Here is a 27,859-nt window from a genome sequence, read left to right on the forward strand (position 1 = left end):
TTTTCTATCATGCTTTCTTTTTTTGAGAACAAAGGAGACTAATAGCTAAGTTCCCATGGTCTGCCTTCCCTACGCCTAAATTAATACAAAATGACCCCTCAAAGCTTCAGCGTGTGTTTAAAGTGCCTTTCTGATACAATGCTGTGCAGTTTCAATTTTACTACAAATGCATCACACAAACATCTGTGACTCATCTATGTGTGAAGATAAAAGGGGGTGGTCTATCGCAGCCTGAGAAGAGCCAAGAAAGAAAAGAACACCATATCCAGAATTTCTTTGTAAGTTATTTTATGAGACAACATCAGAATCAGCATATATATCAGACTTGGTTTGTATGCACAAAATGGATCTTCCAACTATTTTTCCATATAGTTCTTTCTGAGAGCAGTTCACCCAGTGAAATTGGACGTGCTCCATGTTTTACCACTCAGTTATTTTCTTCGAACATATGTGTTTACTTCTCAAACTGAAACAGTAATCTTGCCATTGTCTTTTGTAATCCGTATTTGTAATAATGCAACATTGCTGACATTGCTAACAAACCACTGAGTTTACTGAGCAAAGGGGACTACTCTGACAACATTGCTTTGATAACACAGACCTTAGCAAGTACAGTTCTCATTAGTTCTATGGGAGCAGGACTGAAGGGGCTAATCTTTTTCTCTGCGTGGGTATTTTGAAAATCCTTTCCCTGTTGTGTACCAAAGCACTTAAGTAAATACATAAAACTAAGCTTAAGTTAATTACTGATTATTTAAGTAAATGCTAACAGATTTTGCTGACTAGCAATGGTCCTAAAGCAGGGGCTTGAAATCAAATCTGTGGTCAGTAGATTCAAGTCTAAAGAAAGACTCAATATCGAAATCTTTACCCAAGCTTATATTCATAAAATGAAACCCCAATTCCACTTTGTTCCACTGTGTCAATGGAAAAATTCCCTGTGACTTGAAAAGCATCAGGGTTTCTGATGCTGGCCTCTGTAGGAGTTTTGACTGAACAGGGCGATGCAATGGACCCAGAAGTTTTTACGGAAAGGCTACTGTGAAGGAAAACGGACATTTGTATCTGTGGAATTTGTTGAGGTGCAAGATTTTTGACGTGTCTGCAAACAAGCCTCTTCCTACTAATAAGAGAAGCACAAATATCAACTCCCCACCCCGCAGCTGGCTGAAATAAACCAATGCTGATCACTTTTTAACATCCCACCTCCAGGATGGAGCTATTTTAGGACTTAGCCTTTGAAGGAAGTCCTTTGTTCATGTAGAAAAATAAATATAAACTCTTTTCTCTTTACCTGCACTGGTGCCTGCACCGGTTGTGAGGTCCCCACCCATCAGGCCACCTAGGGGGTTGAAATGAAATACTACAAATGAGCACGATAAATTACAACAGGCAAACATTCAAAACATTTTCTCTAACTTCAAACGGCCAGCTCCAGTACCCACCACTGTTTTCCTCTGACTTCAACAGGCATCAGATCAGACCCATAGTCATAAAATGGTAATGCTTAATGTTACCCGTACAAGATACTTGCCTTTCAAGGACAAACAAAATATGTAGTATGCAACATTTCATTATTTTGTTTTCATATTTCCACAGCATATGAAAAATAAATTATATTTGAAAGTTATGTATAGTAGTCCTTCATTTGAAAACTATATTTAGTTCAGCGTTAGTCAGAAAAGCAAAGGCTTCCACATAGAATTGGGAGGAAAAGACTGAAAGTTCCCGCACCAGAATGTAACTCAGAGGCTATAACATATATTTACATAGCTTTTACTTTTAATTTCCTCAGCCTCTCATTGACATTCACTCTAAGGATTTTTAAAACTTCTCTTTGCACTTGGGGACCTCAAATGGCTCTTTGAACCCGGTATACTTAAGGATCTTGATGTTGCTCCAGCCAGCCAGACTGAATGAAGTTAATCCCCATTTATCCTATTCAGAGGTGAGCCCTCATCATCACCAGAGCAAAGCACAGCCTCTTGCTATACAAGGCACTTAAATATGGAGCTCAACTAACAATTACCCATCAAGGAACCTGTGAATGCATAAATAATAGTAAATTCCACATTCAGCCTCTAGACTGATGATTTGAGTGTCCTATTTTACTTGCTTCAACTTGTTTGTGTTGGCTACATTTTCTTTCTTGCCCCCTTAAGCTTTATGGTATAGTGAGCTCTTGCATGAATTAAGTAGCAGGCTGCCTTTTTATGAAACAGCAAATTGTCCGCCCTTTTATCCTTTATTGATTTCCTTTAAACTTAGTCAATATTCAGCTTTTTCTAGAACTTTTTTTTTTTTATTTTCTAAATTGGGAATAGAAACCCCTTTGTCTCTTCTTCCGATTTTTCAACACAGCAATTTTGGACAAACTGTTATGACTGGTAAAAACAGAGTTCTTGTTTCTCAGAGTACAGTTTAACGTGACCTAAGGCACACAAGCAGCTGATAAAAGACAATTTAAAGGGATGGGATTGAACAGAGCCTACCTGTGTTACCTGCACTCGGAGGCCGATGTGTCACACCAGGAGACATGCTATTTCTTTGCAAAGACGGATGAGCCAGCGGCAAAAGGTTGGGGTTTCCCAGCGAGCTGACTGGGTTACTGTATACCAAACTGTTGTGGTTGGACACTGGGATAGAAACTGGCATCTCAAAGTTTGGTGGTGGAACAGCCTGTACAAGCGAAAAAGGGAAACAAAGACAAGAATAGTACAGACACACAACAGCCTTCAAGTACAGTTACTCTATATTTAGTTCAAATATTTTGTAGTTGGTGGTTAAAATATTTATTCTTGCCCCCTCCCCCAAGAGTCAAGAGAAAAGTTTCAAAAGAGTTACCAAGGCTTTTAAATATGATTTTTCAAATAATGATTCCATCTTCATTTAATGCAGCTGCAGAGATTTTTTGACTTTTCTTTCTGTTTAAAACAAAACCCTGCTTTATGAGGCTTAATTTTCTTTTTCTTTCATTCTGTGAAGTCGTAATTGTTCACTTTTGATATCTTAATCTAGTGTCACAGATGACTACAAGATCAAAGGTACATGATTATGATGACTTCATTGCATGGAGAAAAATTAGAAGGTGTGGAATGCAAAAGGGAAAGCTTTAATTTCAGCTTAGGTTGCTTTAGCAACCAGAATGATCCCAAATCGTGTTAAAGGCAGCAACACAGTAAATTACTCTTTTAAAAGTTTCCCTCTTAGCTTGGAGGGACTTAAAAGTAACAAAGTTCTACTCAGGGACAGGTAGCAAATACAAGAACTTTAGATGCACTCCAGTCTTTGACGCCTTTTCAATATACTGTCTTCATACTTTAAAGCAGGATCCTCTCCTGACCCACTTTTCTTTGCAAGAATCCATCTCAAAAAAGACCCAAATAATGGACCACTCTGACACAGGTTATGTGAGAAGATGCAGTACCTGGTTCTCTTTATGATTTCAGAAAGACCAGCTCAGGTTTTCTTTGTTGGTTGGTGGGTTTATCAGTTGGGGTTTTCTTTGGTGGCAGTTGCCTGAATTTCTCTAAAATTTATTACTTTGGTGGCATTCAAATACATTAGAACTCCATATTTAATTTACTTGGTTTTAAAATAATTAATTTCTTGCCTTTGTGAATGGAAAGAAAAGTTTTTTCAGAATTACCTGACAGCATTTTAAATATTCAAATACCTGAATGCAAACGAAGCACCCCTTAATTTGCCATTTAAAAATCTTATAAGCTTCTAAACCCATCAAACATACTTTAAACCAGCCTTGTAACATCTTCAGAGGGAGGAAATCACAGATTTTAATTTTGTTCTTGGCAGCTGATAGTACTGGTAAGTCTTCAAGGACCTAGAGGGAGTATGTTGAAAGCCGGACACATAATCTGCTGTGTCAGGCAGCAGAGGCACCCTGACCTTGTGCCACCCACACGTCTCTTCTCTGGCTGGCCAGAGCTGTTGACTGTGCCCTGCATATTACAGCGCTGGCCATCAAATTACGGCTATCCCTTAAGATTTTTTACTTTTTTGTGTCTTCTCCCCTTTCCAGGGGCAGACATAATTTTGCTCTAAATATAGAGGAATCATTTTGCTTAACCACTGAAACATACAGTGAGATTTTAGTTCAGGGTATGATGTGAAGGATACATTACACAAATGCCTCGGGACTTATTTCAAGTTGTTAATTTAGCTCTGAAACCTCCTACGTAGCCTGTGGCTTGGGTTTGTGAGAGATGGCTGCAGTGTAATGGCCGAGATCAGGTAGGACACTTGAGCGGACAGACCTGCTGGCATTGCTGCCCAACTGGGGCTGCAGGATGGGACTTGCTTCCCTTTGCTGAGAAGCTGAAGTGCACCCCAAGGACCGTATTTTCCATAGGGCTGATTGATTGGTTTAAGCACAGGTGGGAAGGGGCGGAGACGTGTTCAGTGGTTCAGTGTTCAGTGGGTAAGGAGCAAAACTACATGTGCTGCTAGCTCTGTGCAGGGATCCTGACACATACTAATGTTTGTGTCTCACAAATAGAAAAAAGAGAATAAATGATTATGTGATGAAAAATGTATTTGGTGAAGTATGTTCTTTATTTCTTTCAGGAGCAACCTTTCTTTGCCTGCAGATGTTTTTACAGTTGAAGTCCAGCTCACTAGCTGCATGTGTGGCTTGTCATTCAAAGGAAAATTTACAAAGTTCGTAGCACAAGGAGTACCGGTATATGTTATGACTGAGGTCTAGGCTCCTTGGAAATAGGTTCACATAGCATAACCTGAAATGTTTTATCAGCCTGAAGGTATGTTTTGAAATAAGACATTCTCTTCACTGGCCACAGTGGGACCCAAGAGGTTCCCAAATCCTGTGTAAGTCATGTAAGAACCTAGGTAAGTTCACGGCTGCTCCTGGAGCTCAAAGCCAGCTGCTGCTGCTGGTTTCCAACTTACCAAAAGGATTTAGCCAGTGAATTCACATGAGGATAGATGTCTTAGCTCCACCTCCAGCCTGATGTGAGACATGAACAAGCCTCCATGAATGGAGTCTCTTGTTATTGCAAGGTTCAGGGCTGTGATGGAGATCTGTCTGCCTGGTGGCTTCAAGCACATGATCCTGCCTGCTTGGGTGCCAGCCCATGTCAGATTGAGTGTCACCCACTGGGGAGCACTTTGCACAGTGGCTTCTTCACCTCTGTCATGAGATCTGTGAAATCTGCCCTCTGAGCCTGGGTAGACAGCCAGTGGCACCAATATTGATTCTATTTTCTAAACTTATTCTAATCCCAACATCTGATGAGCTATCTAAACGAAAACACAGGTACAAACATAAATTGGAAGGTCTTGCCAATCCTCAACAGGCTCTTCTCTTTCATCATTATGCTCTGTATTTCTTCCTTGTACAAACCAAACCCTTCAAGGGCTGCAGTATTCTTATTCTACATTAGTACAGTACAAAAGAGCTGCAATCTTCATTGCTCTTGCAGCTGGCAGTCTCACTAGTCATCACCAAAAGGTACAAACATTGATGAAACAGTCACTTGGCCTTAATTTTTTCATTTTAAAAACATGTTTTTAAACTAGTTAAGCAAATAATTTTCTTCATTTGTGTAGTAATGGTTTCATTTTCAACATTTTACCTACTGTCTGGATATATTTACATCTGTTTACAGAGTACTTTGTAGACAATTTTATTAGGGCAAAGTCAGTTTACTCTACTTTGCAGCACAATACACATTGTATCTGGAATACAGTAGTTTTTATTTCTTCTTCTCGGTAGTCAAAGGTTAGAGAGAGAAGTTTGTCTGGGTAACCAGCAGTATTAAACAGTAAGTCTCTAGCTACAGTTTTGCTCTGGTTGCCCAAACTTCATTACAGTCGTATCTGTCCTTCACCAAGAACTGCAACCTACTGCAAATTCCCTACTCATTCTTGGTGGTAAGTCACGGGGCATATCTATTCCAGCTACGCCTGATGGACACTAAAGCTTATGATGCACTTGTGTAATATCTATATTAGTAAATTAAACTTGCCTAGGAGATGAGGCCATCTGAGGTCACAGGGTAGTCCCTGTCCATACTATTAAACTTTCTCAACCTCAAAACCATCACGACTATGTATTAACTGACAATTGGAAATTGTTCCTGGCCTGGGCTAACTACCAAACAGAACTAAGAAATTTTCTGGGAGAGCGTTATTTGGCCAGTGCCAAAAGCGTGCCAGGGACTGTTCAAACAATTCAGGGCAGAGATAAGCACCTCCCGCTGCCTCAGTACATTCTTTGCCATTTGCTAATTTACTAACATAGACTAGCCTTACTCTAATGTCTATGCAGCTTGCCACATTTTGTCCTTTTTTTTTTTTTTTTTTTTTTCCCTCTGTCTTTTCTCCTTTGGACAGAACTGCCAAAGAGGGCGGATGGTTCACCTGAGAGGAAACCACCAGTGTACAGCACGCTCTGTGTTAGATGTGCGCTCTGCAAGCTGTGGTATGTTGTGCAAAGCGAAGTGTTGGGGACTCAAAACCCTTGGAAATTAATAGACCAAACATTCTGTGTTAAATATTGTTTTTATCCTTCCCATGTTCAACCAGGCCTTCATTTATTTAGAGACAGAGATACTTATAGCTCCCTTCTAGTGGACTATTTCTGTCTCCTCTGCTTTCATCACTCCTATGAAAACTACAAATAAATGCCTAATTATTATCAGATGTTTTAGAACAATATAAATACTTATCCCCAGAAAATTATCTGAGGAAACATTATTGGCCTTAGCTGTTAGGAGCAAAAGCCAGTTTTGTTTTCTTTTGGCAGCAGCTTTATTCTGTTACAAGATGAGGCACTGGCTTTGCATTGTTTTATATATTTTGTAAGTAGCAATTTAGTGACTTGGTGACTTTTTGTGCAGTTTTGCTTTCTTCCCCCCAACATTCTTGGCTAACTTTGATGATCACAAGTAAGTGAATATAATCTACCTGACTTCCTTGAAGTTACACTGTTTTGTACAGTTAAAGATATTATTGTATATAATATAGTATTTTGTGTATATATATATTATATTTACAAATTTCCATTATGTACTAGCTTTGAGCTCCGTCTTGCCCATTACATCTCAGCTTATGCCAAGAGAAGGAGCTCCAATTGCATTAGGGGAGAACACCTACTGATTCCTCCTTTTGTGGTAAGCAGCTTGATGGAGCACACAGACCTTGAGCTCTGCATCTGCAGTATTCAAAGGAGGGATATCCTCTCTTCAATTAAAAGAAACACTAACATTTGCAGTTCTGTATCTCTGAAGCATGTCTGAAGTAATTTCATGAAAAGATAATATGTTGTACATTGTAACATCCCCACAAGGTAGGAAGTTACGTTATACCCAAAATACAGCTCAGGAAACCAAGTTAATCACCAAGTTAATAGCTGAAGTAGGACTATATTTAACGTCAAAAGGTTAGATTCAATGAAAGCAACCAGACGAAAAGTCCATTAATGTTTGGGAGGGCAAAAGGGATGTACCATATTTAGATCTACTGTGTTGTTTCTAATTCCTAGAACTTTCCTAGTTTTATAGAAAAGACGATTTTCCCAAATGCTTGTGGAGGTAAAGAAAGCGGTAGAACTCACTACCACAGAAATGAGTTTTTTTCCAGGGTGTTTTTTCATGTCTTGAGATTTCAAATGGTTATAACATGTGCTGCTTTGTTGGAACAAAAACAGGTAGTGTGACAGAAACAGAGTACCTGAAGGACCACCCCAAACACAATTTTTAAGGTAGAAATGTAGGTGGGTTAAATGCTATCTGATTGAAAATTCCAGCACTTTGATTTGAACAAGCCAAAGTTCATCCTTGAAAGACGAAAGGAATGCAACTGCTAAGAGTTTCATGTGAAAAAGGGTTAAGGATTCCAGCTTACAACAGTCACCCTAAATGTTGCAGTCATCGTTTGTCAAACTGAGTTCCATCCAGAGAAACCAAATTCATGGTGACAGCTTTAGAGATTGTTTTTTTCTGAGAAAAATAGCTATGCAAAAGAAGCAAATAAAAAGGGAGGTAAAAAAAGATGGCATATAAATGTATGTCTCCCTGATATTTTATATAGGTGTTGGGCATCCTTAATCAGCCATTCCAAATACTAATTGATCATATTTGGTGTAATTCTGGTCTCTGGGAAAATCTTTATTATTTAAATTTTTTTTTGCAAAAATACGTTTGTCGTGATGTGAGAACAACTTCAAATTTTAATGAATTCGAGTGAAAACATTTCTTCTGAGGATTAATGGAAAGAACACTTACACTGCACCAGACAGAACGTGAGCATCCTTAAGAGGGATCTTCCACTTAGGTATCAGATTTTGTATGCACAATTGACTAGCACTACAGAAAAGACTTTGCTCATTCTGGGTATGCAGACATCTTTTTTGACAGCTAACCATACAACCGACACGTGGGAATGAGGAATGAACACATCCAAATGATCTCTTCCAGAAGCAAGCAGTTACTATGCAAATTCAGACTCTTCTTTGGACCTCTGCAAATCTTTGATTTGCTACTTCTTTTCCACACACTTCGGAAGAAGGGCCATATATAACCTCCAAACCTCCACGTTCTTTTTGTCAGCTTTATAAATGTAATATTAAACACAATAACAAAGTATTCTCCCCTTGTATGTCTTGTGCAAACAAAATAGCACATGCAGAGTTATTTCTCTTAGATATCTGGCAAGGCATATGACTGGTGGTTAGAAATTTTGACTTGGTTAAAACAAAATTTAGCTCATGTTAAAGCATTAAAGAAATGCTGACGAGGTCAAAGCAAATTCTCTGATAAAGCTGTAAAATCACCCCAACACACAAACATGTCTGAATCCTACCATTAGGCTCTCATGCAGTCTGTTTCTCTGCAGTGAGCAAGTAGCTGTAACCCTTCAGTGCTGCAACTGAGTTTAGCAGAGAGACTCGAGAACTGAAGTCACACGCACAGAACGCACTGATTACTATATATAAAGGAATTTCAGTTCTACATCGTTTTTTCTATATCACCACAGAAAGTATTCTGTGGGTTTGTTAGCCTGTCCACAAAGAAAGATTTCCATCGTTATTTTTTAGATATAATTTGGGCAAGTGGTGTGGTAAAACAGTTCTGTAAATCAAGTGAATATAATGTATATATGTATATTTCACTTCCTTCTGTAGGTTTCACCTATCGTAATCTTTGTCTGTGTGTCAGAGGTAGAGACTTGGAAGAAAAATATGTCATGTGAAATTTTCTGACCACAGTGTTTAATTATATATTGGGCTATTAAAGCCTGTTTCCAGCTGAAATGTTTTCGTTAAGAAGCCAGAACTGAAAGGGTTATGGTTTGTTACTGCAGCAGTTATCAGCAGACAGCCATCTAACCTTTGGTACTTACAGGTATTTTATGGCTCTTGATCATATTATCAAATTCTTCATTAATTTTTTTGTATTTTTCTTCAGTGCGTGGGGTGAGAGCGTAAGAGGAGTCAGGATCGGGGCTTTCACAACCTTTGTTTTCTTTCTTGTTCAATGCCTGCCAGGTTCAGAGAAATATCAGAAAGTAAAAAAAATGAAAGGGAGCTCAGAGTACTTACACATAATCTTTGCCTGCTGATCATTAGATCAATATCTTCATTAATTTTTCTGTACTTGTCCTCAGACTCAGGGCTGTGACCTACTGAATCGTCTGCATCGGGGTCTGGACTGTCACAGCCATTAAGTCCTTTCTTTCTCAACGTCTGAAATACATAATTTGGAAAGTTCAATACTTGACACACGCTGCAAGAAAGACTCAGCAGTGTTACAGTAACAGAAACTGCCCAGCAGTGGAAGGTTTTACATTATACTTTAGGGAAAGAAAGAGATCCACCACATCGATGCTGTAGGTCTCCAATTATGAGTAGCAAGAGAGGACCATACAGACCTTTTTCTTCTGAAACTGGAACGAGTCAACAAAGAATGAAGCTGGTGGTGTGGCAAAGTGCCTGTACTGGTACACCCCCTCCCACCATATCCAACAGCATCAACAGGTTAAGATACCAACCCAGAAAGCAATTTATTTTAACATACTTATACATTTGAAATGAATGAACGTTAAAAGCAACGGATGCATACTGTTTACAGTGCAATACCCCAGTGTTTTCCTTTTCTCTAAAGAAAGATACAGGAGGAAGACATGAAAAAAACAAAACAACTAAACTCTGCAACAAATTTAGGAATTAATGTTCTTCACAGAAGAAGGAGTAGTACCTAAATTGAATTCTTCCTTGGAAGTGGATGTAAGGGATGATATTACCAATGCCCTGACATTCTTAAGTATGTGCTTTTGATAGGGCAAGGGGGAGGACAGAGTTGCTAATGTGGCCGTGAAATACCGATTGAGAGCTTCTAGTCATGGTGTTTACTTTTTATTGACTCCAGTTACAGTGCTACAAATGCATAGTGCTGAAGCTTAATGTACAAGAAAAAGCACTGCTAAAACAAATGCTTAGTGAAAAGTCAAAACAGATGAATTTCAGGTTCATCAGCTCAAGTCAACCCTCACAACCATGATCGTCATCACCAAGATAAATAACGGAGATGAAAAAACATAAAACCAGAATGAAATCAGTAGCTAACTATTCAGAATGGTTGTCTGGCCTCAAATAGGTTTTAACTTATCTCCCTTAACAGATCACCAAAGAACAGTCATTGGATTAATTAAGGTAAAAGAATATGGAAGCAAGTCTTTGTGGACACCCCAACTACAAGCAATAGTACACAAAGTAAATATTTGTAAGATTTCTCAAATTTAGCGCTAAGAATTTCTCAGTCAAAAACTCTTCAAAGAGTCCATTTGGTGTTACTACTTTATTAGACAGCTTGCAGTTAATTCTGAGTTGAAACCTGGCTAAGCAACCTCAGTTACAACATATAGATCACATAGCACTCTTGTGTTAATAAGTGGCTATGCTTGTGCTGTGTATTAGTGTGGGATGCTTCAACTGGTTTCTTTTTGTCTTCTCAGAATGGCTGCCTCTCATATGAACTTTTTGTTCCTATTGGAAAAGTACATTTCCTAATTATTTCATTTATGGCAACACCATTAAATCCCTCAAGTATTATAAAGTCATACCTTGCTTCTGTACTATTGTATTTATTTATTAAAAATCAGACTTCATTTTCTGCATTTAACCTGAGAGTTAGGAACAGAGCTCTCGTACTTCTGCAAAAGCTATAAAGCTCTTCTCTTTGTGAAGACACAACCCTTGAACATCACATTTTCAGCAAGTCAGCAAAGTGATGGTGATCTGCTCTAAGAGATCTGAGCCTTCCAAACTCATGATGTGGATCTCTGAAACAGATACTGGCAACTGTGGAAGGCTGGCTCAATGTAGATCTCTCTTTTCAGACTTTGTATCTGTATAGATTTCACATCTAATCCCGTGAGCTACAACTGACATTCAATTATAAATCCATTTGAATAAAACCTTAAGAAGCTAAAACAACCTCAGTGATTCTGGACACTTCTTCTCCGCTCCCTCTTATGTCTCCTTTATCTTTTAAATGTTAACTAGCAGAACTGACATAGTCATGTACAATTTCTGCTGCTACTGGCTTGAAACAAGCCAATTATAAAGAGGGCTTTTGCAATCAGCTGTTGTTTGATAGATTTAATAGATAAAATATGATATACGAGAAGTGAAATTTCTCTTTTACATTTGAATAACTAATGTCAACTAACATTCTTCTCTTCATATAAGTACAAAACAGGTGTTTTCTGAATACACAAAATATTCTGTTTTCACAACCTATTGGGTCAAGCTGTCCAGACATGAAATCCAGAACAGCACTCTTGGGACCTTTTCTTGAGGTCACTGGAGTCACGGATGGACTCTCTGAGGAATGATGCTGACATGAGCTGGACTGGATGGCACCCTCAACTCCAAGCTTTGAGACGACAGTCCAGCTCCTCTCTTTACAAACGGCAATGACATCTTTTTTTCCCAGAGGTCAACACAGCTGCAATTGAATGGACAAAGGTGAGGGAAGGGAGCTGCACAACTTATCCTACCAGACGAAGATCAATATGAAAAGACAAGATGGGGAATGTTTTGCAGCCTCTTTGAATCTTTTCCTTTTCCATCACTCCCAAATCCCTGTCTGCTGCATTCACAAGGTTGTATCTGGGTAAAAGAAGATGCCCCTTGTCCTCAGCACACTCAGTGCCCTAAAGTTCTGCGATTGTCTGCTTAGCGCTCATGTGAAACAGTCACTTCTGTGGTTTACAGAGGTTCAGGAATGCACTGCCTTCTTTCAGATGAGCAGGGGAAGACAAACAACGTAACCCAATGAATGTCTTGCAGCAGTGTCCAAAAAGAGACCAGATTTCCTCCCAAAATAGCGATGTTTTTATTTTCATAAATATTTATTTTTATTTTCATATCCTTATAAAGCAGGTTGCTGCCACAGCAGTCGGTGTTTTCACCGGAAATTTAGTAAAAAAATGCTGGTATTCTACCCAAAATTAACTTTAGCCCTAAAGAGTAGAGACAAACCTTTCCTTTGAAAAACCCATCAGTCCGGTGTGTTTGCCTGGTATCTTGTCTGACACGGCTAAACAAGATCACTAATGCAGTGCACTTCTTTCCTCCCACTCTCCCTCCTCCCTACCCTTCAAAAAAAAGAAAAAAAGAACATGCTTCAGTGAGTTGGGGAAAGGTTAGGCAATACAAATTTCCACACGTGTGCTGCAGTGAGAGGCAGAGCTCCGAGCTTTCTGAGTGCTGGAACTAATGCCTGGTTCCCTGTGAATTGCATTTTGGGGTAAAGTGCAATATCCAGAGAAGCCTTCCGGTGACTGGGTCTCCTGGGGCTTCTCTTGCCCCCTTATCCATATTCTTTGTTCCTTCTGTGTGTAAGGACTCATGCTGCAATGCTGCCTTCAGCTGGGGGTCTTTCTGAGAGTAATTTCTGGTTCTCTTTCTCTGCACAAGAACATATAATTTTCATGAAACTTGTTGGAATTTCATTGTCTGTGAGACCCCTCCCTTTGCACCAGATTTGCTCGGCATTGGATAAAAAATGAAGAAGTTAAAGGGAAAAGACAGAAGAATAGACTGATAGACTGCACAGCAACACTCACACACAACACACACACAGAGTTCTCCTCTGGAGAGGAGAGCAGGCTGAAAGGGACATCCTTATCCTCTGTACTAAGGTACTGAGTGGTATTCAGGACAAATCACAGAATCACAGAATGGTTCGGATTGGAAAGGACCTTAAAGATCATCTAGTTCCAACCTTCCCGCCCTGGGGATCCTGAGCATCTTAGCATTATCTCTGGCTCCTTCAACATGCAGACTACATTTTTTCCTATTTATTGCCATTTTTTACTTTCCTCTGCATCATACCTTTTAGGTATTTAATACCTAATTTTAGGTATTTAATACCTTTATTGTGCTTCAACGCATCCAACACCTGTTGGTACAGCAGAACTAAAAGTAGCACTGACCAATATCTAACTGATCCACCCTTATTCACAAGCTCTCTGGACTTCGTGTTAACTTTTCCTCTTCTCCTCTGCCCTGTGTCACCTCTCGAAGCAGAAGCTGATTCTGGACATTGGAGAAGACTGGAGTTATTAAGAAGACCAATGGGGCTTCAGCAGGCTAGAGTCTTTCACCCAGTCTTGCAGTGATTTAGAAACCATTTTTCTTACCATGTTAAGCTGTCGTAGCCTCTTGCAAACCCTGGAAAATAGCCAGACCTATCGCATCCTCCTAGAGATTAGCTAGTTTCCAAAGATTTAATGACTATTCAGGGAATATTTAAGAGGATAAAATTACACAATTGTGTAGTGCATTGCATTCTAGAGAACCCCAAGCCAGATTTCAGTTATTTTTAAAGAAAATAAGCCATTTTTGAACTACGGAAGCTCTACTTCTTCCAAGCAATTAAACAAGTAATTATATTGGACTCCAATAACCTAAAATCAGCCAAGGCATTTGAAAAACAAAATGGTTAAAGGAAAACAACCTTTGGCTGAAATCTCGTATGCCAGCAATTTAGGCTAAATCCTGCTCTATAAATCTCAGAGGAGAAGTGCTGACTTAGTGACATACTGGCTGCTGTTAAATGAAGTATAAACAACTATTTACTTTCATTTCATGCAAAATTTATCATCACTACAAAAGCACAAAAGAAAATATGGCACTACCAGCCAGGTCTGATTTTATCAAGCAATGGAAGTCATTGCAATTTGAAAGCTTTTGAGGAGGAAAAGCTTTTCATTTTCATAATCCAGTCTCTGTTTCTGCAGTATTATTCTCTTCTTCTAGTATTTCTTTAATAGGAACAGCAGAGAAGGTTAGAAATTCCATTGTTTTTTTAATCCTACCCTATCCTATCCTATCCTATCCTATCCTATCCTATCCTATCCTTTAGTTTGCCCATCTTTGTAGAGAGGTATTTCCTTTTTTCTTAGTAAGTTTATCTGCTGTGGAGCTGCTCCACGTTAGGGCTTGAGAAGACACAGATCTTGGGGCTTGGAAATCCTCACAGTATAGCTTCCAAATTAAAAAGACCAGGTTGGCTGATAAGTTCCCCAAAAGGTTCAGACCAGCTCTCTTTGTCCCATTTTGTTATCCTCTGCAAAACAGACCTGACTATTGCAAGGTTAATCGCTACCTTCATTTGTGTAATGAAAAGTGCAATCTTGCTGGCTCTTCATCTGTAATCAAAATTTACAGTATGGAAAAATTTAGAATTACAGGTCTACTACAAATTCCCGTATCTGTTATGTTGTCTAGAAGCCACCACAATGATCTCTAACTGATAACCCCACTAGCGACCATGACAATCCACAGAGTTGTAATTTGGTAAATTATATTCCACTGTCAGAAGGCAAAAACCGCAAGTGCCTTCCATATTCCACTATCACTTTCTTTCCTGTATCTGTATGGGATAAATCTTTTAGCCACAAATGAAAAATGGTTTGGTCTCTTTTGCTCGCTGGAGCCACATATCTACGTGGCAAGGCAGACAATAGCCAATTACAAAGGAATGATATGCTATTGTGTTCAAGTGCTTTATTATTTATAGCCATCCCAAAGAACCCGGACAAATTTATGAAGGCCCCCCCAAAAAAGCAGAAAATATTTAAATCATGGACCCACTTCATTTAAGCGCCAGCTTGCTTTCTGTGCAACAGACATATTAAAGTTAGAAAGTGTTGAGGGAAGACAACCTTCACTCTCTTCTCTCGTACAGTTATGTAATGATGAAATTTTATGATGAAATTGCATGATACAATGTATGGTGCAATCAAGTAATGAAAGGTTCTAGTGAAATGAAAAACACAAAGAGGAAGAGATAGGTTGCTATGGGAACCGTCCATCTGAATTCCCTGACTTCTGTGTAACTAAAATCTCAAATTTTATGTTCCATTAATGTAGAGTTCTTAGATTTTTACATTTAATAATGAACATAAACTAGTATGCTGGTACTAATGTACTTTAATTGCATGTTTAGGAGAATCAGATAAAACATTATTATACTTACTGTTATCTAACAAGCTCCAGACAAAAAAAATATGTATACCAGCAACACAGAAAAATGGAACATTTCTTACCTCTTTTGTATAAATCATAAAATGCTTTTGTGGTTTCTACGCTTTTTGAAATAAGCTACAGGGCTTATATAATAGCTGAACTTCTATAACCACATGTTAACCTTTGTGTTACTATTTTATTTTCACCGAAGTTTTAAAGAAAAAAAAATTTCCATTGTGTGGTCCTGTACGTCTGTCTTCTTCAAATGATTGTACGTAAGTGTGCTTTTCACAACAATACACCAAACCCTCTGCTTGGATTTGCCTCTCATTTTTGCATGCCAAGTGATTATTCTCTCCTCCTTCAAGTACCTTCTCTAATCACACCTCTTGTGAAACCAAACAATGCCGGCACCCTTTGCCAGTAACATCTGCTTCTCTTTGCTTACGAAGGATCGATCAGCGTGTTATGAATGCTTATACGTGGGTGCTGTGAGCTCATCAGGACACGAGGTTTCTACCTCTTAGAGAGTTCAGTCTATTCTCTTCCACTCACGCTCTTGACACGTGCCAAGGCATATCTACAATATTTTGCAATACTTGTATAAAAGCAAATTAATTTTTTGAAAGGGCAACAGGACAGTGGGATTTTTGCTTCTTTGTTCCCTGTAGCCGTGCTATATGACGTGGGGACAGGGCAGCTCTGCAAGGCAGTGCAGCCTCCGGAGGTGCAGTCCGTTGGTAGCAGGCTGGTCTCAGCCTCACCACCATCTCCTGTGGCATCCCTGAGAGAGAGCACACCTTGCTGCCCGGCTGCTGCGCCTGCGTTACCCCTCTGGGGAGACGGTGGGACAGGAGACGGGGGAGAGGGCAGAGGTTTGCTCTCTAAAAAAAGAGACCACGCACAACCCCTTTCTTTGATATTCAACCTTAGCCACTCGTCACTGCTTTTCTATTTAGCATTGACTTAAATTACACAGGGCAACTTTGGCTTTATAAGTATAAATAGAAGAAGGATATGTCAGATTCAGAGATCTCATAGCAGTTAATCTAAACCAAGTATCTTTCTGGGTTTTCTCAGAAAGAAACAAAAGCAAGTCACGTGAAGACTCCAGCATTAAAACTTTGTGTTAAAATTTCTGTTAATGCACGCAACTAAGCTTACAGCCTCCTGTGTTCACAGTTATCTCATGGGACATGCCAAAGATGTCTGTCCATCGCTGCACTTGTAAACTGTTGGGTTTTTTTTGGTTTTTTTTAAAAGAATTTAGATCTGAATAATTCCCGAGGTTCTAAGTAAGGATATTTCCTCATCCATCAGGCTTATTCCCATCCATCGTCGTAGCGCAAAAGGCCTGAAAACCCCACAAATCCCCCCCGGGCAGCTGACGTAGGATTCCTACGCCAGCCCTCTATGGAGGGGATCGCGTGTCCCTGGCCTTGACAAAGGAGACGGGGCGGCAGCGCCCGCCAAGCCCTGCCGCCCCGGGGAATCCACGGGGGGAGCAGAGCATCAAGTGACCAGCGTCGCTGGCCGAGGCCATGCGGGTCCCCGTCCCGGCTGCAGCAATGCCACGCATCCCCGTCATCCGCACCTGTCAGCCCCAGCACTTGCTGCCCCATGGCCATAGATGGCTGTCTCCAGGGCCGCGGCGCTGATTGGGGACGCTCGGCTGACGGCCCCACCGGCTGACCCATTTGGGGGTTTTTTTTTTTGGTTTTGTTTTTTTTTCTTTTTTCTTCACAGGTGCTGCTGTCACACTTCTCGGCTCTCATGTGGTCACAGCCTACAGGAACGCAGCATTTGCGCCTTACAGATATATATACACATATATGGGTATATATATATATATATGTATACATGTATTTATATATACACATACACACCCTCTACTAGTTCACTTGCCAACACCTTTTTGTTCAAATCTAGAAGGATTTTTCGGAAGTCTTCACACATAAGCATGACCAGCCTCCCTTTGCGATGACACAGTGTAATACTGGCTTAATATTGCTGATGTGTTGGATTAGCAGAGATAAAAAAAAGGATGTGCTTTTCCAGACAACATTGTCATTTCCTAAATAATGAATTCACGTGTGACATTAATTGGAGGTGAGAAATTAGTGACATAAGTGCAATGCTGACCTAGTTGTGATGGCAGCTTCTGATAAAATCACCTCTACAGATATGAGAGATTTAAAAAGAAAGAAAAAAATTGCCTTGGACAAAAAAAATACCTTTTAAACATTTGACAAAATTTACTCTACTGTCAAACGCACTTGTTACACCCAAAGAGTGTGTTAAAATGAAACTTCTGTGCAGCTGTTTTTAAAACCCATACTTTGAAAAGACAGTCAAATTCTGCTCTGTTGTGTTGAAAAAAACTGACAACTTTCCACAGACTGGCTGTCACTGCTTCATGCACAAAACTAGCAGATTATTTACTTAAATCAGAGGTATTGTCAGGCTATTTGTGTTTTAGGGATGGAATAGTTATCACTACTACTTCTTGAGCACTCCAGTGCTTATATTATTATAACCCCTTACTGAGGGTCCAAAGGCCTGTCACAGACACTGTTTTCGAGTAATGGAAACACAGAATATGCAGATAAGGGCAGAAAACTTCCAGCTCACTCTCCTGTTTTTCCCACCACTCTTTCTGCATGCTGCCCTGCCCATAAACGCATGCCTTGTCCTGCAGAGTGAAGGTTAGCACCACAGTCCAGTGGCAAGTACCTTGTTTTCCACCCCCTGTCTTGGAAGATGGATTTACAGAAAGTAGAACTCCACTATTTCTCAAGGCTCACTGCTTGTGGAACGATTCCATGAAGACAAAACTTCTATATTCTGGCTACTTACACTAGCTCAATGTCAGGAGCAGACCTGGTCTGCCAAGGGGTGCAAAGGTGGACTAAAGCCAGAATAGATGCATCTCTGACTTGTTTTTTGCCCCTTGGCCACAGCCTAATAGCAGTCCATTATATCCTTTACTGATTTTTCAAAACCTTTTAAGTGTATGAAGTATTTAAATGGACAGGTTTTCTCTAAGCTTTATCGAGCATATTTAAAACAGAAGAAGAAATTGGTGAGACATAGTGTATTTGATCTGTACTAGGTTTTACTGCCAGATACAAAAAGTATGTGAATGGAAAAATAAACTTTACAGTAGTTCAGCAGAATCATCTCAGCTTCTTTAGGGAATATGAGGCCACTTAAAAATAAACACTGTAATCATCAACAGGTTGTTATTTCCCTCCTTCTTTTTATGTTCGTCTATCTATAATCCTTCTCCACTGACTCCAGCCCTTCCAGATGGAGCGCTGCCCTCAACATTTTCATTTGTGTCTAATTTAGTCAGACATATACACAAATACAAGGCTGAAGTCAGATCTCATTTACACTAGTGTAAATCTGTAGCTGGATTTGGAACAGCTGTAAAGACACCAGTTGAGTTATTCTAGATGTACAGTGGTGTTACCAAGTCTGTTACATCAGTGTTACTATCTCTTCAAACATACACTATTTGAAATATGCAGGGCTTAATATAAATGACTGCAGAAACAATTAACTATTTCAAAGGCAGCTGGTGTTTTTCCATGATATAAATGGGAACCTTTAATACTAAATGCCATATTCAAAATACTTGAGAAATGTGACATAAAGAGCAACACATATATTCTACAGGATCTTTTGTCACAAAAACATATTACAGAAAGAATGGCAGCTGATAGGAATTACACTTTGCATGTATTTTGAGCATTATTTATGTTCTAAAAGATCCCAAAGAGATTCTGAAATTATACGTTTAAGGACTGCTTCACACATCATTAAAATGCAGCCACCCTGGGGTGAATATACTGTCAACGTGTGTAGCTACGCTAGCCAGGGGCAGAAACGATATATACTTCAGACAAACAAAATTGTAACACACAATCTAAGTCACTTTGGATGGAATTTTTCCTAGACCATGGGGCAAACACCTTCACCCTTAACCATGGGGCCAGGGAATCTCTGATGACCACAACATTTTGCTTTCCCATTTCATCTGAAACAGAGCACCTCCAGCACCACTGAACTGGTGCAGAACTGACTCAGCAGTGAAAATGCCACCCACCGAGACAAGAACACCACTTCCTTCAGCACCTGGGTTTTCTTTGGAGGTCTCCCATAAAAATCTTGACTGTATCAATGTTCTGAACAGATTATTATTTTTTTTCCCCCAGATTTTGAACATTTATTTTACAGCAGATCAAATTACAGGGGGTTATTACAAAAAAAATGGTACTGATATGACAATAAGCAAATGTTGCTGAATAGCAGTCCCTTTTAAAGGAAAAAGAACATTCCCTTTTATTTTTATATTACCATAATTGTTTTATCCATTGGTAGAAATGCCCAAATCAATATATTTTTAAGAAATGGTGAATTATAATAGAGGTTAGATCTCTGAAACACTAGCCTCCTGTTTCTTTGCTGGACGGAGGCCTTAAATAGCAACAAAGCAATAACCATCAACTCACTGTTCTGCTGATAGAGTCAGGTTTTCACCAAGGAGAAAGAGAAGGAAGTCTCTCCACTAAGTTTAGAGTGAGCAAGCACTATTTGAGAATAAAAATTGGCCCGTAATTTTTAACTATGAAAACAGATGACTCAAATGATGCAGACTTTCACACTTGATTTAAGATGGCTTTGTTTTTTCCTGTTAGACCAACAATTTATATAAGTTCTGTTATTTACCAGAAACATTTGTGCAAATTGTATCTATCTTCAAACAGCTGCTAAAATCTCTAGACTATGATATGCATTTGTCTGCTTACCAAAGTGTCATCTGCTAGAAACAAAGAACTGGGTCTTTTTTTCCCATGGAAAATCCTACAGGAGTGGCAATATTCAGACAGAAACTTTGCAAGCTGAAACTTGCAGATAACTCAACTAAACACTAGCCAAAAAAAGAGTGAGAGGGTACAGTCAGGAGCTGTATGGAGGAGCTGGATGAAACTCCAGAACTGCATTATTATCCTAGAAAATTGGTCCTTCAAGCAACTCTGTTTTCCTGAAGCGTAACTTCTTTAAAATCCATACTGGTCCTATCACTCTGCTCTCCCCTTGAAAGGAGTAAGCACTTCTCTCAAAAGCAAAGAGTCAGAAATGACAGAATTAGCAAAAAGAGGTCAGATTTTAAAAAGATTTTTGAGAATTTATGACGCTTTCCAGGAAAGGGAATTCTAAATTTCCATTGCTGCAAATTGTGCCATAATGGAGGCAAAAGATTAGCCCCTTTACATAAAGATTATCTGAGGGTTAAGCTGCTACTTATACCCCAAAAAGCTGCAGTTTAATTCCCACTTCCGTTACTAACTTCCTGCATAGGCTTTGTTAATTCATTTTTCTATAGTTGTCCCTCTATAAAAAGTTGAATGATATTAATTACCAGTGTAATCGGGGTGCTATAAGAAAGAAAAACCCCAGCAAACTCAATGTACTCAGTAAGGAGTCTAAATTTAATACAGACAGACCGACCCACACATACACCTGCAAAAACTGGCTTACATGCTGCCCTCTGTAGCTTTGTTGAATAGAGGCTAAGTTAAATTAACAACATAATGGTCAGTTTCAGTGCTCTGTTTGGGAAGGAAGAAAACTTGAGAAACACAGCGACTTCTAGTTCTTATCACTGCTTCAGAAAGCAGAAGTGGCAGTGCCAGACTCAAGATCTAGTCAGAAATTTTGACAAGAACCAAGGACAGAGTTTACAGAGACAGTAGTAGAAAAATAATGGCTGAAAAGGTAAAATAGAAAAGAAAAAAAAAATCATTCAGAAACTAAGCGTCTTTTTTAAAAATTTCAGCTTCTTCCAGAAGCGGCTAAAACACATTTTAAATGTTAGGGGTTTTCATTGTAAAACTGGATTTCTTTTTTTGGACAAAATTATAGTTTTGTAAAGAAGAATTGGTATATTGGCCTGCCAAAGCCCTGCTGTCTGAGATCTTCAAACATTTAATCACATGGTATTCCCACACAGTGAATTCTGTGGGCTCCAAAAGATGTTTCTGCTTGGGTCCTCTAATTCTGCAGGAGAGCTGGACAAATGGAGCAAGATTTCAGCCTATTTCACTTCTTCCAAGACTTGGTAGAGGTGAGCACGAAGGATGCTGTGACCATGTGCTGTGATCAGTACTGTCTCACTTGGTGAAGACTTAGCTGTGGGCTCTGACCAGGTTTGGTGGCTCTTGCAGAATAAATCATGGCGCAGGGCTGCCTGCTCTGCCCTGCCATCCGAGATTACTCACCCCATACCAGAGCTGCGGAGGTGGAGCAGCCGAGGCGCGGGCATGCATTCCCTTCCTCTGACTCTGCTGCGAAGGTGGTAACCTCCAACAGAGGAAAGGCAAGAAATAGCTTGGGGGTACTCACATCTCCAGATCCCGCAGCTGTTTCCTCAGACAGCTTCAGTCAGAGCCTCCCAGAGCCACGTTACATATAAGAACGGGAGGTTTTCTAATTGGGAATCGCAAACCCAGAACAGCCTGAAGGACTGTATTTGTTTTAAAGAGCTGACCTCCTTCGTGATTTATCACTTCACAGTGTTTTGCAAAGTCGATAGTGTTTTGGGGACTGTGTTCCTGAGAAAAAGGTAAATATTATGGCTATCTGAGAAAAACGTTCAGAAGTCAGTAACATTCTGACTTTTTTTCTAACACATCAGCTTGTGTACAAGGACGAACCACACCAGCTCCCTACCTAATGAGGAGCTGAATTGCACAGGTGTACAAACACTACTCCCAGTCCCAAAATCTAATCATGCTGGAGATATTTGGACCAACTACAGACTGAAACTGAAATCATTATGGTGAGAGATGGAACAACTGTACTTCCTGTCAACGTGACTGCGGCAAGAAAACCGAGCTTATTTACTTATTCCATTATCTTGGCTATCTTCTAAGCCGTTTGCAGCCATCAGCCTGCTGCTACAGTATCCTAAGCTCTGCAAAGCATTTACAATGCAGCAAGACACTCTAGAGGAAAGGTAAAGGGTATTACATGGAATGATAAAGGAATACTTCAGGTTCTCTAGCATTTATTTTATGTTTGAATATGAAAATTCAATTTTAAAACCAATCAGAAGCTGACTGTGCCAAAGAAATCAGAGACTGTGGTACGACTGAAGATGAGATTACCTCAAAATGCATGTGGCTTTGCCTCTTACTATTGATACATTAAAATCAAAGATCTGGCAAAGAGATCCTGACCGATTTCAATGGGCCCAGGCTTTTACATAGCATTTACGGTAGCAAAAGGGACCAGCAATGTCCTAAATAACCAAAATTTCAGTGAAAATCAGTGATGATACAAGATCCTTCCCATGAAGTGGCCAATGGGCATATAAGCAACGAGTATATAAGAATTTCTCCAGAAGTACACAATTTTGTTCCTAGTACCTGCAGAGAGGCTCACAGTCCTGAGGTTTGCCTGGAGTTTCTCAACAACACGAAACTTTCAAATAAACTGCAGCAAAACCTACTTACATTGATTCCAAAGTTTGGCAGGATTCCTGTTCTGCCTGGGGTATGCTAGATCACAAGACCCCAGAATAAAATAGCGGTATCAGGAATGGATGAGTACTTCTTTTATTCCTGCCACGGAATTGGTCATGGAGATCAGTAGGAAGCAGACTTAACTGCAGAATGTTTAGTCAGCTCTTTTGCTCCATCACTCTTCTTGAAGGAGGAGGTGGAATTAAGAACACTTCTCCCACGAAAAAGACTGTACAGAAGGAGTAGGAGGACTTCTCAGACTCCTTAATGGGAAGGGAATGAAAAATTTAGTCTGTGGGAGAGACAAGAGAGGTTTCTATAACCCTTGGGGATGCAGTGTTTCACCTGAAGTCCAAGCCCAGATGCATCTTACTTCTGTTCAGTCCACACTTGTGAATCCTTCATGGGCATTACTATCAGGTGAGTTTAGTCCTACTGAACAAACTTCTTGCTACTGATGCAGGTCAAGTCAGAATTGTCAAATATAGTTATCTACTGGGGTCCTAACAGTTCAAGGGTTCTGCTAATGGAGTCAATTAGGTAGAACCCCCACACCTGCCAGCATTTGAAAGCTATAAATGAAGACATCTCTGGGATAGGGAAATGAGAGCACGCCTTTCTAAGCATCCTTTGGAATAGAAGCATTTTGTAAAGTGACAGGGTAGGAAAATGGTCAATGAGGAGTGTTCTCCCTTAGCCACATTGTTTTGAGCTTACACTGAAACCACAACGAGCAGTCCACACCCTGCTGCAATTCTCATGCTGCAAGGAAGGGCCTTGTGAAAGGAAAGGGCTACGGAATAGGATCAACTGAGCAGTACACACTATTTAGGCACCTGACGTCCAGAGTGGAATTCACACTGTGTTAGAATCTGAGGCTTCCTATGCAGGGCACCGGAAGAGTTTGGTGCTGCAGAACAGGATCCAAACCTATCAGCAGGTGATGAAGTTGTGAGTGACCCAGACCATGTGAACGGGGTTTGGGAAATGCTATCCCTCATCAGAAGCCAGACTGCTTACCCAGGGCTGCAGAGACACCTTCATCCTCAAAGCTCTGCTGGGCATTTGGGCATCGACTCAGGCATACCATCTCCTCCTACAGCTAATCTTTCAAAGAGCTGAGGAAGAGTCACTCTTCCCTTTTAAAAGGCTGCTGTTGCAGATTTTCCGTTTAACAACTAGTGGTTAGAAACCTGCTACGAAACTGGAAACTCAGGTTCTGTTTCTTCTTTGATCTAAATGGCTCAAATCTGTTGTCTCACACATCCTTATAAGGGATAAGATACACCCAGCTTCCCATGCTCTATGCAGTTCTAGATAGGTTAAACCTCTGCACTAATGCACATTTTACTTTTGTGCATTAACACAAGCAACGTTTGTTGGGTCAGAGAAACAGAACTCGATAGGGGACAGAGCTTTGTGGCTTATTACAGCATTTTTGTTTGAGGGAAACGTCTGCTGAAATCTGATTTTTGCTCCAGAGCTGCTGTTTGCGTTTTACATTGAATACACTCTCAATAAAATGCAGAAAGATTCCTTTAAAAAAGGCATTAAACTGAAGTCTGTGTCCCTTTGATAGTACACAAACACCAGCAATATTTTCTGATTTCTGCTTCACAATATTTTCTGATTTCTGCTTTGTGAAAATCTTGATCCTATACTTGTGCATTGCTTTAGGAATTGCTTGCCAGGGATATTTTGTTCATGGAGGACTGAGAGTTCCTAGATCTTTTGAGGCTTTAACTGGGCAAAAACTCTTCATTTTGGCCCAGTCTGGGTTAATACTTAGTAAGCACAGTACAGGCCCCTAGGAATCATCAAATAATAAGTTCTCTCACAAAGTTCATGTGCCTCCATATTAGGCTTTTGGATAAATTACCTTTATTTTTAAAATAAAACTTTATTTTAAAGTTTATGTTTAGTCACTTCTGTGAAGCACTTTCAGGTATAGGATGGAAAGTACTGAGCATAATTATGAATTTTTATTCATGAGTTAAACAATATATGTGGGCTGTGCGAAAATTTACATGTGAGAAGGCAAGCTTCTTCTCACATAGGTTACAAAAATACAGATTAAAAGCTAAGGCACATACTGGTAACTGCTAGAGACAAAAGTGTAAAGCTTCCATTTTACTGATATATGTTTGAACATGCTAGATGTATGTAATAACCAAGCCTTGGATTATAATAACGAACGGAAAAATTATGTGGTTTTATGTTTTTCATGTTATAGCCATGATTCTATTGTAGTAACCTAAATATAATTTAAACACCATACACTCCATTAGGAACTGCTTCTTTGTCAAGATTTTGATCTCTTTTGAATCAATCTATAGCAGCTGTGTGTTGTTTAAAGTACTCTTATTGACTCTTCTATAATTTGCTCTCTTTGAACAGCCTGCATGCTGTAACATCTGATCAAAGAAATAAACGTATACTTTAACAACCCAAAGTAAAGTGCATGCACATTTTTATAACTCTGCACTATAAAATGTAATTATAGTTGTCTATAAATCACACGGGCTGATATAAATAAATGGGTTTGAGATTTTTTTAATGCAAGCCTATCCGATATATCACAGATTTTTCCCTTGAATACCACTGTCTATCATGCAAAAGCATTAATGAACTGTTTAGAACACAGACGATGCAACTTCTTTTAGTAGAAGTTTTTACTCCTCAATTAAGTGGTAACCAAATATAAAAACACTCATAGCAAAATGAAGTACGGAAGACACAACAACCGAAAGTTGTGGATTTATAAATTACCGCATAAAGAAAATGTTGACTGAAACTTTGTTTTAAAGGTCTTTCTTAATTCAAAGAACAATGGCTATTTAACTACATTCAACAGTTCTGTAATATGGACACTAATTCACAGCTGGCTTGTGATTATTAAAAATGTATAACAATAAAGCATATGTGTTTGAGGTTTTATAGCCCTGCAAATTTTGTAACTTACATTAATTTCAATCGTCTTTCATATAAACAAACACACAGAGGCCTCCTAGAATTCAGGGCAAATGGAGTCTAATCAATATGAACTACATAATACATAAAGGATGGATGCAAATTTTATAGTACACAAATAAATAATTAATTTATACCTTCTTACTGTAACAAGGAAGGAAAGTCAGCATATTTTGAAGTTTAACAGAACTTTTGCCAGAGCTATGAAAACTGTAGAAAGGCATCTCAAGAACAGATAGTGTTATCTGTGCACAATCCAGGGAAGGAGAGGCACAGAGATATTTTGCTTCATGCAAAACAGAAGAGTAAGGTGCTCTGGCCTGAGCAGAGCATTTAAAACGCCAGCTCCCTTGCACGTGGAGTGAAGTAGGCAAAAAGCCAGGATTAGACTGACTTTTTGTATCCCCATCCTCTCTGGTGAGGAAGCTCCTCTTGCACAGTTGCCTCTGTTACTCAGGGAAGGGGGTTCACTAATTGCCAGCTCTCTGTGGCATGGAAGGGACATGGACTTTTTTACTTCTCAGTGTAGACACATAAATGCTACTCAGGGTACGAGCTATTTAGGTCCCAATTCTGCCACCCTTACTGACACTGGAACTGCTTCAGAAATACAGCCATGATTCTGTAGATATTTGCAGGGGCATTCAACTTTCTTCTTGTGAATAGTTTTACTATCTGAAACAGGACGCCTATGAATCTCTGTAGAAATAAGACCTATTATGGTATTGCTAAGTACAAAAGGTGACAGGATCTGTAGAAATTGGTGTCTGTGCTAGGAACTGTAACCAGAGAGTTCTGAAGTTAGTCAGAAGGCTCCCATTGACCACATTAGGCTTTAAATCAGGGGTCTAATTAAATCTGAATGGTGGACTTCACATATCAGAGTTTTTTGGCTTTTGATAGCTTAGGGCTCTTTTTACCCAATACAACTATGAGCAGTGGCTAAGGGCCCACATCTGGAAACACTTAGATGCTAAAAAAGACTTTGCTCATGTGTAAGCATGTGAAGAACTGTGCATCATTTGCTGATTTTGCTAGAAACTCAGTGCTGCATAATCTTCAACATTCGTTTGACAAAGAACAGTTGACAGCTTATGGGACCCCAATAAAACAAAAAACCTTGGGGAAAAGAGGGCAAAGTCACTAGTTTGCATTAAAGATAGTTGTGAGGTAAAAGAAGACATGGTATTTCTACACTTGTGATTACTCCTACTGTGTAAGAATCCAGGTAAATAACCACATTTTGTATTTACCTTACAAAGCAGGGATGTCTCGATGAAAATGAAAAATGGGTTTGCTCACAAAAACCTTTGTGTCTGGAACATAGCTATAAGTAGCTCACTATCTAGGTTGAAAATGGTAATGCAGGGTAGTGTGTCCTATTTTTCCATGCTTGCAGTGAAGATACAATACAGGAATTCAGCCTTGGTAATTACTAATACACCACGCAGACACAATTACACCCTGTGTACTGCATAAAGGAATCACTTGTGGTCTGCCTCCATTACAAAGAGCAGTAGGGGGCCAACATGCAAGAAGACAAAATGCTTTACAAGGAGGAAGGAGACCAGAAGAGTCGATGTACCCAAATACAAGGACCTTGATTCTTTTTGGAGTGATTTAAGTCCCTTTCCATCAATTATCGTCCTTTGTCTCCAGAGTCTTATCACAAGCAGCATTACAGGAACTGGACAAAACAATACTCAGGCTCAAATAACCCTGTGAACTGTGCTGACATTTCCACACCCTGTTGCTGTGTTTGACCAGGTTACTCAGATTTAAAAAAAAAAAAAAAAAAAGGCAACCAACAAAATCTCCTTACAGAACAACAAAAACGTTC

The 27,859-nt window shown here is 39.5% G+C and overlaps 1 protein-coding gene across 50 annotated transcripts in view; it reads right to left on the bottom strand.

Moving 5' to 3' along the window:
* Nucleotides 1-27,859, bottom strand: part of MEF2C (myocyte enhancer factor 2C) — a 139,169-nt gene that overhangs the window by 26,530 nt on the left and 84,780 nt on the right. For 23 of the 50 annotated variants that reach the window (XM_074570746.1, XM_074570744.1, XM_074570751.1 and 20 more), the window contains 3 exons: nt 9,382-9,519; nt 2,493-2,679; nt 1,295-1,342 (listed from right to left, as the gene is read on the bottom strand). In XM_074570746.1, coding sequence (XP_074426847.1) covers nt 1,295-1,342; nt 2,493-2,679; nt 9,382-9,519 — 373 coding nt within the window. Of the gene's footprint in view, nt 1-1,294; nt 1,343-2,492; nt 2,680-9,381; nt 9,520-9,580; nt 9,725-27,859 lie in introns of all 50 variants that reach the window. The other 27 variants (XM_074570740.1, XM_074570737.1, XM_074570736.1 and 24 more) reach the window with 2 other exon arrangements.

This window comes from Larus michahellis, chromosome Z (genome assembly GCF_964199755.1).
Source record: "Larus michahellis chromosome Z, bLarMic1.1, whole genome shotgun sequence".
Taxonomy (NCBI): Eukaryota; Metazoa; Chordata; class Aves; order Charadriiformes; family Laridae; genus Larus; species Larus michahellis.